Source organism: Pinus tabuliformis, chromosome 3_1 (genome assembly GCF_031772625.1).
Source record: "Pinus tabuliformis cultivar Carrire ecotype Pingquan chromosome 3_1, CPIR1, whole genome shotgun sequence".
In the NCBI taxonomy this organism is placed as follows: domain Eukaryota; kingdom Viridiplantae; phylum Streptophyta; class Pinopsida; order Pinales; family Pinaceae; genus Pinus; species Pinus tabuliformis.
The window spans coordinates 800,587,150-800,603,413 of record NC_142301.1 but is presented as its reverse complement, the minus strand read 5'-3'; the positions used below and the strand labels follow the sequence as shown (position 1 = coordinate 800,603,413).

Here is a 16,264-nt window from a genome sequence, read left to right as displayed (position 1 = left end):
AAGAAGTATATATTGAACAACCAGAAGGATTCATTTTGGGAATAATGAAAACCTTATATGCAAACTCAAAAAGGCTTTATATGGGCTAAAGCAAGCTCCATGGGAATGGTATTATTGTCTTGACAAATATCTTCAACAACAAGGCTTCACAAAAGGATTCATAGAGAACAACTTGTGCATGAAAATTGAGGATGATAAACTGTTAATTATTGTTGTTTATGTTGATGATATCATCTTTGGCAGTAATGAAGAATCTATGAGTCAAAACTTCACTTTTGTTATGCAACAAGAATTTGAAATGTCTTTACTTGGGGAACTAACCTATTTTCTTGGTCTAAAAGTGCAACAAGAAAAAGATGGCATCTTTCTCTCACAAACAAAATATCTCAAGTAGATTCTGAATAAGTATGGGATGGAAAATTGCAAACTTGTATGTACTCCCATGATGACAGGATGTAGCCTCAGTTCTAATGATGATTCTCCCACAATAAACCAACCAGAGTACAAGTCTATGATTGGAAGTTTGTTTTATCTAACAGGTACCATACCAAAAATCATGTATGAAGTTGGGATTGTTGGACATTTCCAAGCCAATAAAAAGGAGTCACATCTTCAGGCAGTAAAGAGAATATTCAAATATCTCCAAGGAACCCAAGACTTTGGGCTATGGTATCCTAAGATGCAGATCTTACCCTTCATGCATACATAGCTGCAAATTGGGCTGGAAATGTTGATGACCGGAAAAGCATTAGTGGAGGTGCATTTTACATGGGACTCTGCTTGGTATATTGGTTCAACAAGAAACAAAGTTCCATTGCCTTATCTACAACGGAAGTAGAGTATGTGGTTGTTGCATCTTGTTGCACACAACTTCTCTGGATGATGTAAACATTACAAGATTACAAATCAAAAGTTCTTCACCCATCTCCATCCTATGTGATAATACAAGTGCTATTAGTATTTCATAAAATCATGCTATGCACTCCAAGACCAAGCATATTCCAATTAAGTATCATTTTCTATGAGAACAAGTGCTTGAGCAAAACGTTAAATTGGAGTATGTTCCCTCCAAAGAACAAGTTGTCGATATATTTACTAAATATTTTCCCAGAGAAGAATTTGAATATCTAAGACAGAATCTGGGAGTTATCTTTGCCTCATTTTGCTATTAATCTAATACGCTCAATCTACAGGTGAAAATTCAAAAGGTTTATTTCCGTACGTGGGTTTCATGAAGTATAGTCGCATATATATACAAGTTTCTTTGCAGATAATCGCGTATGCTTTTCGCTGATAAAAAAACAGTGGGACAGACTCAAGATCAACCTCTGACATCCTACTGCCATTTATGATTTGATTTTTCTTGGTCTAGTGTTGATGGGTACAGTTTGTTGTTATGGTATAGAGCTATGTTTTTCTCATTGATATTTATCTAATTGATGAATATGCTTTGATGAATGATTTGTTGACAATGAACAAGTAACACAGGTTCAAGGGGAGCATTAGCCTTGCAGAATATAATGGATTTTCTTGGCATTATGGTTGCTGAATTATGCTACTATTAAGATCTTTTGGTCTCAATTATTAGTGTCATATATGTCATTTGATGTAAAGGTCATGTGGAGACTTATGATGTAATAATTGTCATATTCAGTCATGTATGGACTTTTGAGGTCATGTCAAATATGTAATCCCACTAAGTTGGGTGGTAGTGTCAAAAATGTAATCCCACTTGGTTGGGTGGTTGAGTCAAATATGTATCCACACTTGGTTGGGTGATTGATGTAAGTATGATTCCTTGGTGATAGGAAGTTCATACTCAGTTGAGTTATAGAGTCATGTTCTTCATTTGAAAATCTTTTTGAAGATTCAGCGTGTGCTCAAGGGGAGCATGGATAATATAGTACAAATAATATCCAAAGGGGGAGATTTTGTCTGCCCTTTTCCCTTGATGTCAAAGGGGGAGAGTATCTTGGTGTTTGAATAATGGTTATTTGACGTAACTAACATGTTTATACAGGTTGAGGTGATAAACACCAACATGGTTGCCATCAAGTCCAAAGGGGGAGTTGGTTGGCATTATGATGCATGTGTTGTCCTTGATGGCAACTCAATTGTAATAAAACAAGTATATGTTAACTAGATGAATCCAAAGGTCAGTTTAGGGATGACAGAGTGATGGAACAAAATAAAATAATGATGGGACAAAGGTTTACAGATCAGAATCAGAAGTTTTATAAAGGTGAATATTTGAAGATCTATACGCGGGTTTGTTAAGGCCAAGTTGTGTATACACGCAGGTACAAAGAAGAAAAGTTGTGTACATGCTGGAGCACTTATTTAAGAATACCAAGGGTCCTTACCATGGTATTAGCCCACAATATTGATCACAATAATAGTTACTTGATCCTGTCCAAGATTACCACTGGCAGTAGTGTAGTTTTGACTCATGGTATTGGCTAAGGCTCTAACTTTATAAGCAGGTGAAGATCAAAGTGCTAAGTGTCCATGTGGGAATAATATAATGATGGATCAGGATCATGAGACCTGAAATGACTTTCCATTGTATTATCTGCTCATGGATTGACTAGATCTAAGTATTTCCGTATGTTTTTATCTCTGAATATTATGGTCTGGGTCTTTCTGAAGTTCTAAAGAGTTGCACAATTTTAGGTCAAAATTCGTAGATATGTACATAGGTTTGTCTTAGTTAAGTCGCATATACACGCGGGTTCATTTCTTCAAATTCGTGTACATAAAGGAAGGGTTTTTGTTCATAAATGACTGATCAACCTTATCAGTGTTGATGGATCTTTGTTTTCTGTCAATAATGTCCTCATGTTGATCCAGGTTGAGTGATAATGTCTGAAGTAGAACTTATTGAATGATGAAGTTGAATTTGATTACATGTTGATCGGTTGAAAATCTTATTGATGTTGCTAATTGCATGAGGGTTATTTAAGCTAACAAAATATTTCAGAATAACTCTAGTCAACTTTTTGTCTGATTCAAAATTACAAGTTTTTAGTATATTGAGATCTGTATGCAATTTGCTCTACAGAAAAGCGCGTATATACGCAGGTTGCCTTAAGTGAAGTAACATATACATGTTAACATATGAATGATTAGGGTTGTAGTTGATTCTGTGTGTTGATGTAGTATTCTGAGTTCAGTTATGTGTTCTAGTTACAATGATCTCATTGTTCTATTTGAATTATGTTGGTGTTTTCTTCAGTTGATATACAAGTTGTGATGTATTAAAGCAGATAGATCCAGTGTGAAAATTTAAGAAACATGGTCCACGAATTTTGCTGAGGGTTGGAGCCTTTAGTGAGGAAGTCGCATCTTCCTACCAGCAGTAGATGGTAATCAAATGAGGGGGTTGGAGCTCCCTTCTAGTAGGATTTGGAAAATGAGTGAAGGTTGTAGCCATCAATAGGTGGGTTCTTGCATACATGCATGAGTCTGCACTAGTATAAGAATGTAAGAAATTTTTTATATTAATAAGTTTGAAGACTGAGATGACAACAATGGTGGTTTTCTCCCACATTGGGTTTCCACCTTAAATCCTGGTGTTCATGTGTGTTGCTTTTGTGTGATAATTTATTATGTTCTTATTGCACTTGCTTACTGCTTATCAAATGCCTGATAAATCTCTTACATTCTGTTTAAGTTTAACAAATAAAGAATTACTTGTTTTACAAGTTTACTAAGCATGCACTAGTTTCTTTTACAACTATGATGTACATACGCGAGTTGGGTTCAGTAAAGTTGTGTACATATTTTAGAAAAGAAAATTATTATAGTGAGTTTTTATAATACTGATTCACCCACCCCACCCCCCACCCCCCCCCCCCCCCCCCCCCCCCTTAGTATTTTTCCCAACAAATAGCTCAATTGGTCGTAGTCCCTTTCAAGCGGGTCTAGGATTTCAACCATTATGTTTGATTGATGTCGTCATGCCTCATGCAATTACACAAACAAAATCCACACATGTATAGTTATAGGTTGATAAAGAAACCATGTTTATTGAATGCATCCAACACATCCTCCAGTAGGTTCATGACATCTTGGAGAAGTCTAATGCCAAGTACAAGCAGTGACATGATCAACATCGGGTGCCACACAAGTTTCAGGTGGGCAACAAAGTTTGGTTGCATTTGCAGAAATAACCCCTTATCGGAGCCCATCGGAAGCTCATACCACTCTAATATGGGCCTTACACCATCACCAATATTGTGGGAGACAATGCTTTTGAGCTCAAAATTCCCCCATTCCTTGGCCTACACCCAATGTTCAATGTGGACCACCTTCAGCCATACTTTCCACCATTATTGGACACATTAGACATTGTAAAACAACTCACATCAACAAAGATAAACCCAGACTGTATAGAACTGGACACAACTGATTGGATCATGGACACGTAGATCAAGAACACTCACCAATTGAAAATACAACTGTATCGGGTTGTCAAAGTTGGCCAATTCCTACACTAAGGGAAGTGGCTCACCAAGGACCAAGTTCAACAGAAGTTTCCCCATCTCATAGAGGCACTCAACGCAGTGGGGATCGTTGCTTTCTAACGGGGGAGGAATGATCCAAGTGGATATTTGTGGCCACCCATCTATTCCACTTGATTGTTTCTTTTAGTTTCCTCAATTGTAGCACAATTTACTAGTTTTGGCAATTTTTTGGGTCCTAAATTTCCGAAGTCATTTTTTGGAAAATAGGAAAATTGATTAACCTATAGCAATGGTATTTAGTCAAAAGTTTATTTAAAAGTTTTAGTCCTTGGATATATATTTCTAACGAGGTATCGTATGCCAAAGTTACGACCCCGGGAAGTTGATGTACCAAGTCACCCCAACGAGGCCCACAGACTTTTGGTGCTTCATCTCCTAGGGTTAGGGTTTTGGATGTTTAGGGTTTTCCATTGTTCCTCAATAATAAATAGGTCTTCAAGCCTCATTATAACATAGTTCAAAAGGCATGTAGCTGCCACATTTCTTCTCAGAGATAAGCTACCATCACCTAAGCTAGTTTATTTGCATTCCGCATGTAAACAATTTTCAGTACTTTGTTACTAATGAATTGAAGTTCTGTTTTCGTTGTATATTTTGGTTTCTGTTCATATATGTATATCATTTTATTCCTTCATAAATCAGGATCATCCATATCCATGCCTTTAAAACAACAATGTTCGTTCATACATGGATGTCTCATTCCTCGACATTGCAAGCTATGATAACTCAGTACATTACACAAGCATAAAGCATTTAGAACATGAGAGTCATAAGCAGACACTTATCTTTGATAAATTGGTCCAAAAAACTAATATTGGGTCTTCAACTCTCTACCCAACCTTAGACACACTATGACCAAGTCCTTCTTGTATTAGTCACCCCTGAGCTAGATTCTAGAGCTTGAGGATAAATGCTTAAGGGATTAAACCATTTCTGCCAATTGGAATAGGGAATCTAGAGAACTATCCACCTCCGCCCACCAGCTACATCATTTTGTCAATATCTCATAGGGAATCTATAGGTCCACCACCTCCACCCTGTAGCTACTCCAATAAGAATTATGGCTCTACCAATACAGGCTAGAACAGGGAATCCAGAGGCTCACCACCTCCACCCTAAACTGAATGAGGGGCTTTAGAGGCTTAATACCTCCACCCTCAACGAATCCTTAACACAGTGGTTCCACTCGATCCTAGGAATCTATAATCCATTGTAAAAGCTAGAAAACAAGCAAAGGAGGGATAAAGAACTCTCCTTGATGGAATCCAAGGAGTAGGCCTCCACCCAAGCTGTCAAGGGAATCCAAAGAATACCATCTCCACCCTCCAGTCTTATAGGGAATCTAGAGACTATTTTCCTCACCTGGAAGATATTATTCAACCTCCCAATGGTAATTGAATGGTTACTATACTCCTTGCCTTCTGGTAGTGACACAAAGTGATGTGCTCTTTTCCTCTTGATTAGGATTTCTTTCCTCCTCTATAGCACAACAAATGCTTCTATGAACCTCTCCCTGAGGATTTCTTTCCTTTTTTTCATTTTTCCCTCAGCTTCTTTCTCTGTTGTCTTACGTTCTCTCTATTGTTATCCCCTCACTACATACAAATGCTCTCTTCACGAATGCCTCCTCCCCTTGCAGTGCCATTCTTTATACCCCTTCCAGTTCCTTCCTCATGGGTCCTTTCTATCATGTTGCAACAGTTTCAATTACGTGCACAGGCACTCCTAATGCCTCTAACTTCTCCTCTTTGTCATGGTGGTTCTTATTTCAGAGTAGTGGTGGGGATGTTGTTGTGTTAAAATTAAAATATATAAAAACATAAATTAATTTAAAACAAAAAATTTAAACAAGGAGAAGTAAGCAAATTAGCCCTAACCGAGGAAACTAAAAAAAGGAGATCACAAGTAACAAAATTTTGAGTAACCCAACATATTTGAATAAGGCTTTGACACACATATTTTAAACAATATTTTATGTTTTTACCATTATAATGCCATTTTTTAAAGTAATATTACTTTATACCATCTACCCATTTTATTACAAATAATAACCAGCCAAAAAAAAGCAAAGTATTTCAATATAAAATATATGTAGCATTTAAGATTTTTACATCTCTTCATTGCATACAACCACTAAAATATTATTCACCTTGAAAATGAAAAAGTATCTCAGCAACCCATTATTTTACTCTTGTTAATGAAAAGTTATCTTACCCATTCATTATTATATTCTTGTATTCTTGTTGAGTGACATTCTTGAAAAACAAATCTATAAAATCAAATAAAATTAAAAACAAATATTCAATTTTAAAATTTTATAAACTATATATATTTAATATAATAATTTAAAATTTCACTAAGATCTTTAAAAATACTCAAAAATCAAATAACTTTAACTCTCAACCAAATTCCCAATTTCTACCGGTATCACCCATTTTTGCATTATATTTAATTATTACATCCATACATAAATATAAAAAACTTTGTTACCAATAATTGTTTAATAAATAGATATTCATTCGAAAAAGAAACTTTAATTATGATATGGTGTTTTGTTAAAATCTTAATCCTAATCATATATAAATGGTTTTAAAATTTATGAAATCCTTATGTTCAAATCAAAGTTTTTAATAATCAAATATACTTGACGAGATTATTAAGTTGATTGGTCGGCCATAAAAGAAAAAGATAATGAATATCAACTATGAAAGTGAGCTTCGTGGATAGTATTGGATGGATACTTCTCACCGGTCAATTAATAGTAGGTGAGACCCATTTGGAATGGTAGTTGCGTATTATATCATTCACCTAACCAGTGGAGATGCCTTCTGTGAGTGAGCGTGACAGAAGGTGTTGTGGCTTCCCTGAAATTTCACATCAGTGGTAAAGTGCACCTTTAGCCGCTAATACACCATCATATTATTGCTCAACGAGTCCACTGCATCTTTTGAAAGTTTTTTTTGCAGTTTCCCCTTCAGAATTTCACACTGCCTTTGTTCCAATCATCTAAATCAATTCGTTGATAGATCCTAAAATTTCCATAATCCTGTGTCAATGGCAAACCTAACTATGGGCTCCCTCGACTGTGACCATGCTTCTGCTGCTGCTGCTTCTTCCTGCACGGCCTCCACTTCTTCCTCTACTTCTTGTCCCAATTACCAAATCTTTATCAATCATCGCGGGCCTGACGTAAAAAAGGGCTTTGCCAGCCATCTTTACAGAGGCCTTCGTGATCAAGGATTGAGCGTGTTTTTGGACAAGAAGGAATTGGAAGAGGGCCACAATATTTCTTGTCAGATAGAAAACGCTATCCGTGGTGCCTCTGTCCACGTTGCAATTTTATCTCCAACGTATGCGCAATCTAAATGGTGTTTGGATGAACTTTTTCTCATGAAGAATTCGGGGGCTTTTATTATTCCAGTGTTCTACAAGGTCGATCCTTCTATGGTCCGCTGGACGGTCAAAGACGGAGCCTTCGCTGAAGCCCTGCGGCAACATGAACAGAAAACAACACATGACCCCGAAACTGGTAAACAGAAGCCACGCTATAGCTCTGATACCATTCAGAATTGGAGAAACGCACTTTCCTATGTGGCCGATCTGAGCGGTTTCGTATATGGGTGAGATGCATCTCCAAGCTCCTACTGTCCCTTGCAATCCGTGTTAATATTCATTTGTTGATTGATGATATAGGCTGCCTGATGTACTTACCTAGCCGTTTCTGACTTGCTTATTTTACTCCATTCAGGGCCGAAGACGATGAAGGCGAGCTATTGGAAAAGGTTGTGGAGGCTGTTCTGAAGAAGGTTCCAAAGACATTGTTGGATGTGGCAAAATATCCAACCGGGCTGGATATCAGATTAGAAGATCTTGAAAAGACTGTGCTCTCTCAGTGGCAGGAAAGGGAGCTTGGGGAGGCCAAGGTTGTGGGCATTGTGGGTGCGGGTGGACTTGGGAAAACCACCCTAGCCAAACAATTCTTTAACCTCAGAAGGTCAGATTATAATAGTTCCTCTTTTGTATTTGATGTGAGAGAAAATGCACGTACTATGTCTCTAGCATACTTGCAGAATAAGCTCCTGGGGGACCTAATGCCAAGTAAAGATATCAAAATTCAAAACCGTGATGAAGGCATAGGGATACTGAAAAGGTATCTCTCATCTTGTCATGTTCTCATAGTATTAGATGATGTAGATCATGTGGATCAATTGGAAGCATTTTTGCCAGTTAAGAAAATCCTGAAACCAGATAGCTTGATTTTGGTTACCTCTCGTGACAAGCACGTCCTAAAAACATCAGGGGTCCTTGAGTCATCCATTTACAGTCTAAAGGGGATGAATACACTGCACTCCAAAGAGCTCTTTTGCTGTTATGCCTTCCATCAGCCAGATCCAGTACCAGATTTTGCAGATCTGGTAGATCGATTCGTAAAGGCGTGCGGTGGACTGCCATTATCCTTAAAAGTATTTGGGGCAATGGTTTTTGGACAAAATGAAAATTACTGGCAAGAGATATTGGATAAACTTGATATATCATCTAGTGAGATATATGATAGATTAAAAATTAGTTATAAGTCTCTCAGTAAAGAGTTGAAGGAAATATTCTTAGATATTGCTTGTTTTTTTCTCGGAGAAGATGGAGATAAGGCAAAAAGAATATGGGGCGAGGTGGGAGTTCGAAATCTGCAAGACAAGTGTTTGTTGGAGTTGAATGAAAATAATGAAATAAAAATGCATGATCATATCAGGGACATGGGAAGAAAGATTGCTGAGAAAGGATCGAAGCCCCTTCGGCTTTGGGATTCGGATTCGGCGATCAAGATCATTGATGATTTGTTGGAGCAACCATCAACTGTAAGCACTTCAACCAACCATTCGATTATTTGTCTTCCGTTCAATTAAATTTTGATGTTTAAAGCTTTGCTTTCAATTAAACTAGATCTGTTTGCTTTGTTCTTCTAAACAATGAACAGGTCATAACCAAAGTCCTTGGAATCAAAATGGTTAGTTATTCCTATGATATCTTCCGGAATGCCGAAAAATACCCTTTTTTCTACTTCCACGAGTCCAAAAGCTTAGAAATGAGACACCTATCCTCGTCCAGAAGCTTAGAAATGAGGCTTAAAAATCTGAAACTTCTTGTAGCCAAAGGAGGTTATGTAGATGACATATTGAGGAGGGTGCAATTGCCCAATCTGATATGGCTACGCTGGTATGGATGTCCCCACTCTTCCCTGCCTTCCTGGCTTCCCATGGAGAATCTACGCGTTTTAGAAGTGGAGGGGAGCGAATTGAACATACTGTGGTCACATCAATCTCAGGTAGGCAAATATTTGTGTGCTTTTTGCTTTCCTATAATTTCATTTTGTAGACCACAATCATAGATCTCTTATTGCAGGCGATGCCTCTCCAACTGCGAGAATTAAATATCTGGGCCCCACTTTCAGACATTCCAAAGTCTATAGAGCAGCTGAAGCACCTGGAAAGGATTGCCATATGGCAGAACTCCAAATCACCACCCACAGTCGCAAGATTGCCCACCGAATTTTGTCATTTGCGGTCTTTGAAATACTTAGTTCTCAAAAGCTTTTCAAGACTCAGGTCGCTGCCAGATTCCTTTGGGGAACTAAGAAACCTTCAGTATATCGATTTGGAAGGTGCTTCTAATTTGCAGATGCTTCCAAATTCATTTGGGAATTTAACTCAACTCAAACATCTATCATTGAAAAGTTGCTCTAATTTGACCATCTCCAGCGAAGCACTTGGAAATATTACCAAGCTTAAAAGCTTAGATCTTTCATATTGTATGCAGGTGAAAGAAGTGCCTCCCCAAGTCACACGTCAATTGTCCTTGCAAAAATTATATTTGACTGGATCGAAGTTAAAAGAATTGCCAAGCATTATTGGAGACCTCTGCAATTTGGAAGTGCTGGAATTAGGTAGCGATTTGTTGGAAGTGCTGCCAGATGGTCTTGGTGACCTGAATAGCTTGAAGAGATTATCGCTCACTTCTTCGCCGCAATTGAAATCCTTGCCGGATTCCATTGGACTATTGACTCAGTTGACAGAGCTGGTCATAGAGGATTGCGGACTAGAATCCTTACCAAAAGAAATTTTCAAGATGAATAATCTGAGAAGTTTAAGAGTACGCAATTGTCTGTTGCGGGAACATCCATTTAGAAAGGAGGTTGAAGGAGTTAGAGAAACACTCTTATTATTAGAAGGGGAGAGTGCATCGAATAATTTGAACTCCTCCAATAACAGATGCATGTTAGGGCTCAAGTCGTTACAGCTGTCAGGCACAGAAATAAGGGAGGTATTTTTTGATCGGGGTGTTTGCCCCAGCCTTCAACAACTATATGTTGGCAGCTCCCCTGAGATACGTAAGTTGTCAGTGGAACATTTAACTTCTTTGCAGAAGTTGTATGTTTGGGGATGCCAGAAGCTCCAGAGCATATCAGGGTTGGAGCAGCTCGCAAAGCTCACAGAACTAGATGTTGAAGAATGCTGTGAGATACGAGAGTTGCCAGGCTTGGAACATTTGGCTTCTCTGGAGACTTTGGATGTTGAGGAGTGTGAGAAGCTCCGGGGCATACCAGGGTTGGGGCAGCTCGCAAAGCTCATAAAACTAGATGTTGATGGATGCTCTGAGATACGAGAGCTGCCAGGTGTGGAACAATTGGTTTCTTTGCAGAAGTTGTATGTTTGGGGATGCCAGAAGCTCCAGAGCATATCAGGGTTGGGGCAGCTCACAAAGCTTACAGTATTAAGCGTTTCTAGATGCCCTGAGATACGAGAACTGCCAGGTGTGGAACAATTGGTTTCTTTGGAGACGTTGACAATTAGCAAATGCCAGAAGCTCCAGAGCATATCAGGGTTGGAGCAGCTCGCAAAGCTCACAGAACTAAATGTTAAAGGATGCTGTGAGATACGAGAGTTGCCAGGCGTGGAACATTTGGCTTCTCTGGAGACTTTGGATGTTGAGGAGTGTGAGAAGCTCCGGGGCATACCAGGTTTGGGGCAGCTCAGACAGCTCACTTCATTAAACGTTCGTGGATGCCGTGAGATAGTTGAGTTGGCAGGTGTGGAACATTTGGCTTCTCTGAAGAAGTTGGTTGTTGGGGGACACGAGAAACTCCAGACAGTCCCAGAGTTGAGGCAGCTCACACAGCTCACAGAACTACACGTTCGCGGATGCCGTGAGATACAAGAGCTGCCAGGCCTGGAGCATTTGACTTCTCTGGAGAAATTGGATGTTGGGGGATGCGAGAAGCTCCATAGCATAGCAGGGTTGAGGCAGCTCACACGGCTCACAGAACTACACGTTAGTGGATGCCGTGAGATACAAGAGCTGCCAGGCCTGGAACATTTGACTTCTCTGGAGAAATTGGATGTTGGGGGATGCCAGAAGCTCCATAGCATAGCAGGGTTGGGGCAGCTCACACGGCTCACAGAACTACACGTTAGTGGATGCCGTGACATAGGAGAGCTGCCAGGCGTGGAACATTTGACTTCTCTGGAGAAGTTGGATGTTGGGGGATGCGAGAAGCTCCAGAGCATACCAGGGTTGGGGCAGCTCACACAGCTCACCGAATTATATGTTAGTGGATGCCGTGAGATACGAGCGCTGACAGGTGTGGAGCATTTGACTTCTTTGAAGAAGTTGGATGTTTGTGGATGCCAGAAGCTCCAGAGCATACCCGGGCTAGGGAATCTTACAAATCTTACAGAACTGGATGTTGATGGATGCAGCGAGATACTAGAGCTGCCAGATGTGGAACATTTGATGTCATTAAAGATTCTTTCCGTTCAGGAGTGCCCCAAACTTCAGTGGAGTGACGTTGTACTTGAGCAGTTGAGCGAAAGGTTGAAGGATGGATTAAAATATGAAAAGCAACTAAACAGAAGCGGTTGTCTCCAGTTTCTGCAATCTCTGTGTGAGATGTTTAAAATTGGTTCTAATTCTGGTCAGACTGAGTAAACTAGCCCATCGTAACAAAGCTTTCCTGTAAATTTGAATCAGGGCAAGATATTTGAATAAGTGAAAAAAATGCAAAAATGTTTTTATCATTATTAAAAATATGATTTGTGGAATTTCGGAAATTTACTTTATGATGGTTCAGTTTAATGAAAAGCAATATGCATCATAACCATATGGTTTAGCTGGACATGGCGCAACAACTGTATTTTTAACAACTCTCACTTCTCTTCTGCTAAAGTTTTTGATTTAATCTCTGCTCATTTAGAATCGCTCCCACAGAAGTATAATAAGATCTTACATAAAACCCCAGCCGGATCTTTGCCTGTTCATCTTCATCTACCGACAGCTTTTTTCGACGGGGCAGCTCAGAAGGGCCAATGCGGATGCGGATTTCACATTATGATATCTGAAAAATCTCATTTCTATGCATTCTGGCACGGTGGACAGGGTTCAAACAATCTGGCTGAAGCCATTGCCCTCTCAGGGCTTTTAAAATTTTGTATTTTCCTAGATATTCAGAAGGTGGCAATCTTTGGTGATTCCAAGCTATGGGTAGATTCAATTAACAGGAAAAATTCCATTTCAGCCCAGCATCTGACTGGATGGAGAGACAGGATACACTTCTATTGGACCTGTATGGAGAAATGCTCTATTCAGCACATCAGTAGGGACAAAAACTCTACAGCTGACGCACTTTCAAAAAAGGGTCTCTTATCCTCTTCTGGTTTATGGCATCTTGAGATAGTTACGGATGATGTCACTTATCAGATCAAGGACTTTGCCTTACCAGATTTTTAAATGATCCTACTTGCAAGATAGTCAACATATTCAGAGCCTCTTGTATACAGATATTATCAGTTTGGTTTCATAGACTTTATGTTATTTCTCTATAGAACATAGGTATTTTTGCTCTTTAGGAATACAAACCTGATCTATCAATGTATCTCAATTACTTTATATTTCTCATATAATATATATAGTTTTTTTTTTCTCTGAAAAAAAAGAAAAGCGTTCATTCCATTGTCATTCTTTTTCAGTTCCAGTTCAATGTCAGGGTTATATTTAACAATTTGATGGGAACCGTTTTTTTATTGCAAAAGTGTCTCTTACGAATTTTGCACTCTCAGGAACTTCCCACTCATAAAAATTTATGTGTCAATTTCGATTACGAACTTTTTTATGAATTGATATGTTTTGGATCAAGACAGGGCTGCGCAGAGTTTTAAGTGGACTTCGGGACAGATTAAAAAATTTATAGTTGGAAATTTAAAGTGATGCTGCTGGACATAGGCAATCCCGAGTCTTGTTTTTGGCCAATATTTAGTGGCCTGTGGTTTTAACTGTAGTTCTTTTTGGGTCGCTTATTAGTTTAGACAGTTGGGACGTGCCAGTTTCTGTGTATTTCCTGGGACAGTTTCAACTTGCCTTTTGGGCTTGGGATGTGTATTACTGTTTATAAATAATAATAGAGCAAAATTTAATCTTAAAAAGGAAAATATAGAAAATAAAAGAACATTATGATTATAAAAATGTCATCATTGCTAAATTAAAATAAATTTTAGATTTATTTTTAATTTTGGATTTATCAAAGTTGAGAGGGATCAAATCTCTCAAAATGCAAAACTTTTTGAGTGTAAAATTTGAGGAAAGGTTTGCACCTAGTCTTTACACTTCATTGATGTGATTAAAATGAATCTAAACAGATTTTATTTATATTGACACTTGATAGATCTGAAATTAAAATGACTCTAAGCTAATTTTAATTCATAATGTTTTCATCTCATTATTCATTGGTAAATATATTAAAAAAATTTAAATGTGTTTTATATATGTTTTTAATTATAAATTAATTCTTTTTATACATTCATAATGTATTGAGGGGACTTAATAGCTTTAGTGAAGTTCACCCAAGTTCAACATTATTTCACTATATGTAAGATGTGAAAATTCACCAAAGTTCAATATTATTGGGTTGTTCGTAAGATGTGAAAATTCATTTCTAAATAAATAATTTGGCAAAAAAAAGTTATAATAAGTCACACTTATTTTTAAAATGCTCTATTGCATTTTTTATTAGTATTTCAAGGTGATAATGTTGAACAATGGTGAAGTGGAGGTTGGTGTAGTTGAGGCTGGGGATAATTTCATTGTACACATTGTGGGGAATAGCTCCACTGTACACAATGTGGTGAATGTTCATTGACGTACATACCTTCATTGCCTTCGAATCGAATCGATGCCTTGCTATGCAATCGATGCTTTCACCACCTCGCCACTATTACATTGTTGTTCCCGACAATGTTCATACAGAGCCATGCAACAAATCCTGATTGATAGAGTTGTATTGTTTTTGTTTTTACATTCTTGTATGCCTTCTGTGCAAAATCCTAGCTACATAATCAAATTAACATGTGATGCAGGAGTATTAGAGCTTCGAAACCATTAAGTCTTCATGTGAATAAACTTCAAAATGGGGACTTGATTTTTGAGAATAATTTATATTCTTTTATGTAAATAAATTGTGTTTTCCAAATTGGTATATTTTATGAGTTTTATAACTGATGAGTAATAGTTTTAGAAAAGTTATGGATAGATGAGATTTTGTCCATAAGGGAAAAACTAATTTACCTTGAAAATCATGAGAGATTTAAGGAATAAATCATGAAATCTTTAGGGAATAAATCATAAGAGCTTTATGGAATTAATCAATGAGTGATTTATGAAGTAGGAAAATCTACTTTTCTTCTAATCATTGGTCAAACTGTTGATGAGAGATTTGCAGTTAAAGTTTTTGTGAATTTTGTATTTAATTTAGTTATGGGTTATGTTGAGATCGTATGGAGATCTAAGTATAGACCATTGGATGAGTTGTGATTGGAAAATTTGATTTTCCTGCTATCAAGTGGTATCAAAGCTGGTTAGCTCTTTAGAGAAGAGAGTCAAAGATGATTATGCTCTTTGAGATTGGAAGAAATGTGTAATATTCCCTTTCTTGATCTGGTCAAAATGGACGGAATCTGTTCATGGTATTTACCATGGTATTTTCTCATGGTGCCAGCCCATGGTATTTGCCTTCGGTTTTCGAGGGAAAATAATAAAATAAGGTCTTTACAGAGTCCATCAAGCCTATAAAAGGGGATAGAAGTTAAGCATTTGGATCATTCGGTTTATCTATCTTGCTATGTTTTCTTGAGAACTTGGTTGTTAGTTTGACAACGAATTAGTAACTTTAGGTAAATGTAAATAGACAGTTGTATACCGAATAATTAGTTATGTAACGATAGTTGGTGATATAAAACTATCGAATGCCCATGAAATAAAAACACGGAGAATCATTGTTAAATAAAACTCCATTCAATTCAGTTTTGTGATTCAGTTTCTCGTCTTGGTCATTTGTGGTTTCTTTGCTGTTTCTTTTCCTGTTTAACTCCCATTCTATCAACAATTGGTATCAGAGCCTAACAGGGCCGAGCGATTGGGCGTGAAGGCGTGAAGACCCTGCCTGCGTGAAGAAGAGTCCAAAACCTGAGCGTAAGGCTGTATATCAGCTTGAAGAACAGCGTGAAGACCAGACCGAGTTGACACGGACTGCGTGCTGACTGCGTGCTGGCCGGATACAGCGTGAAGACCAGACAGAGTTGACACGGACTGCGTGCTGGCCGGTGGTGCTGGGCGTGAGGCTGTATCTGCTGCGTGCTGTATCTGATGCGTGCTGGCTGGTGGTGCTGGGGGCGTGTGGCTGTATCTGCTGCGTGCTG

At 38.2% G+C, this 16,264-nt stretch overlaps 1 protein-coding gene across 1 annotated transcript; it reads left to right on the top strand.

Annotated features, from left to right (window-relative positions):
• The first annotated feature begins 7,403 nt into the window (after positions 1-7,403).
• Positions 7,404-12,605, top strand: LOC149189866 (uncharacterized). The gene is made up of 4 exons (XM_089411962.1): positions 7,404-8,146; positions 8,275-9,379; positions 9,499-9,846; positions 9,924-12,605. The coding sequence occupies exons 1-4, from the start codon at positions 7,581-7,583 to the stop codon at positions 12,504-12,506; spliced, it is 4,602 nt and encodes a 1,533-aa protein (XP_089268088.1). The 5' UTR covers positions 7,404-7,580; the 3' UTR covers positions 12,507-12,605.
• Positions 12,606-16,264: the final 3,659 nt, after the last annotated feature.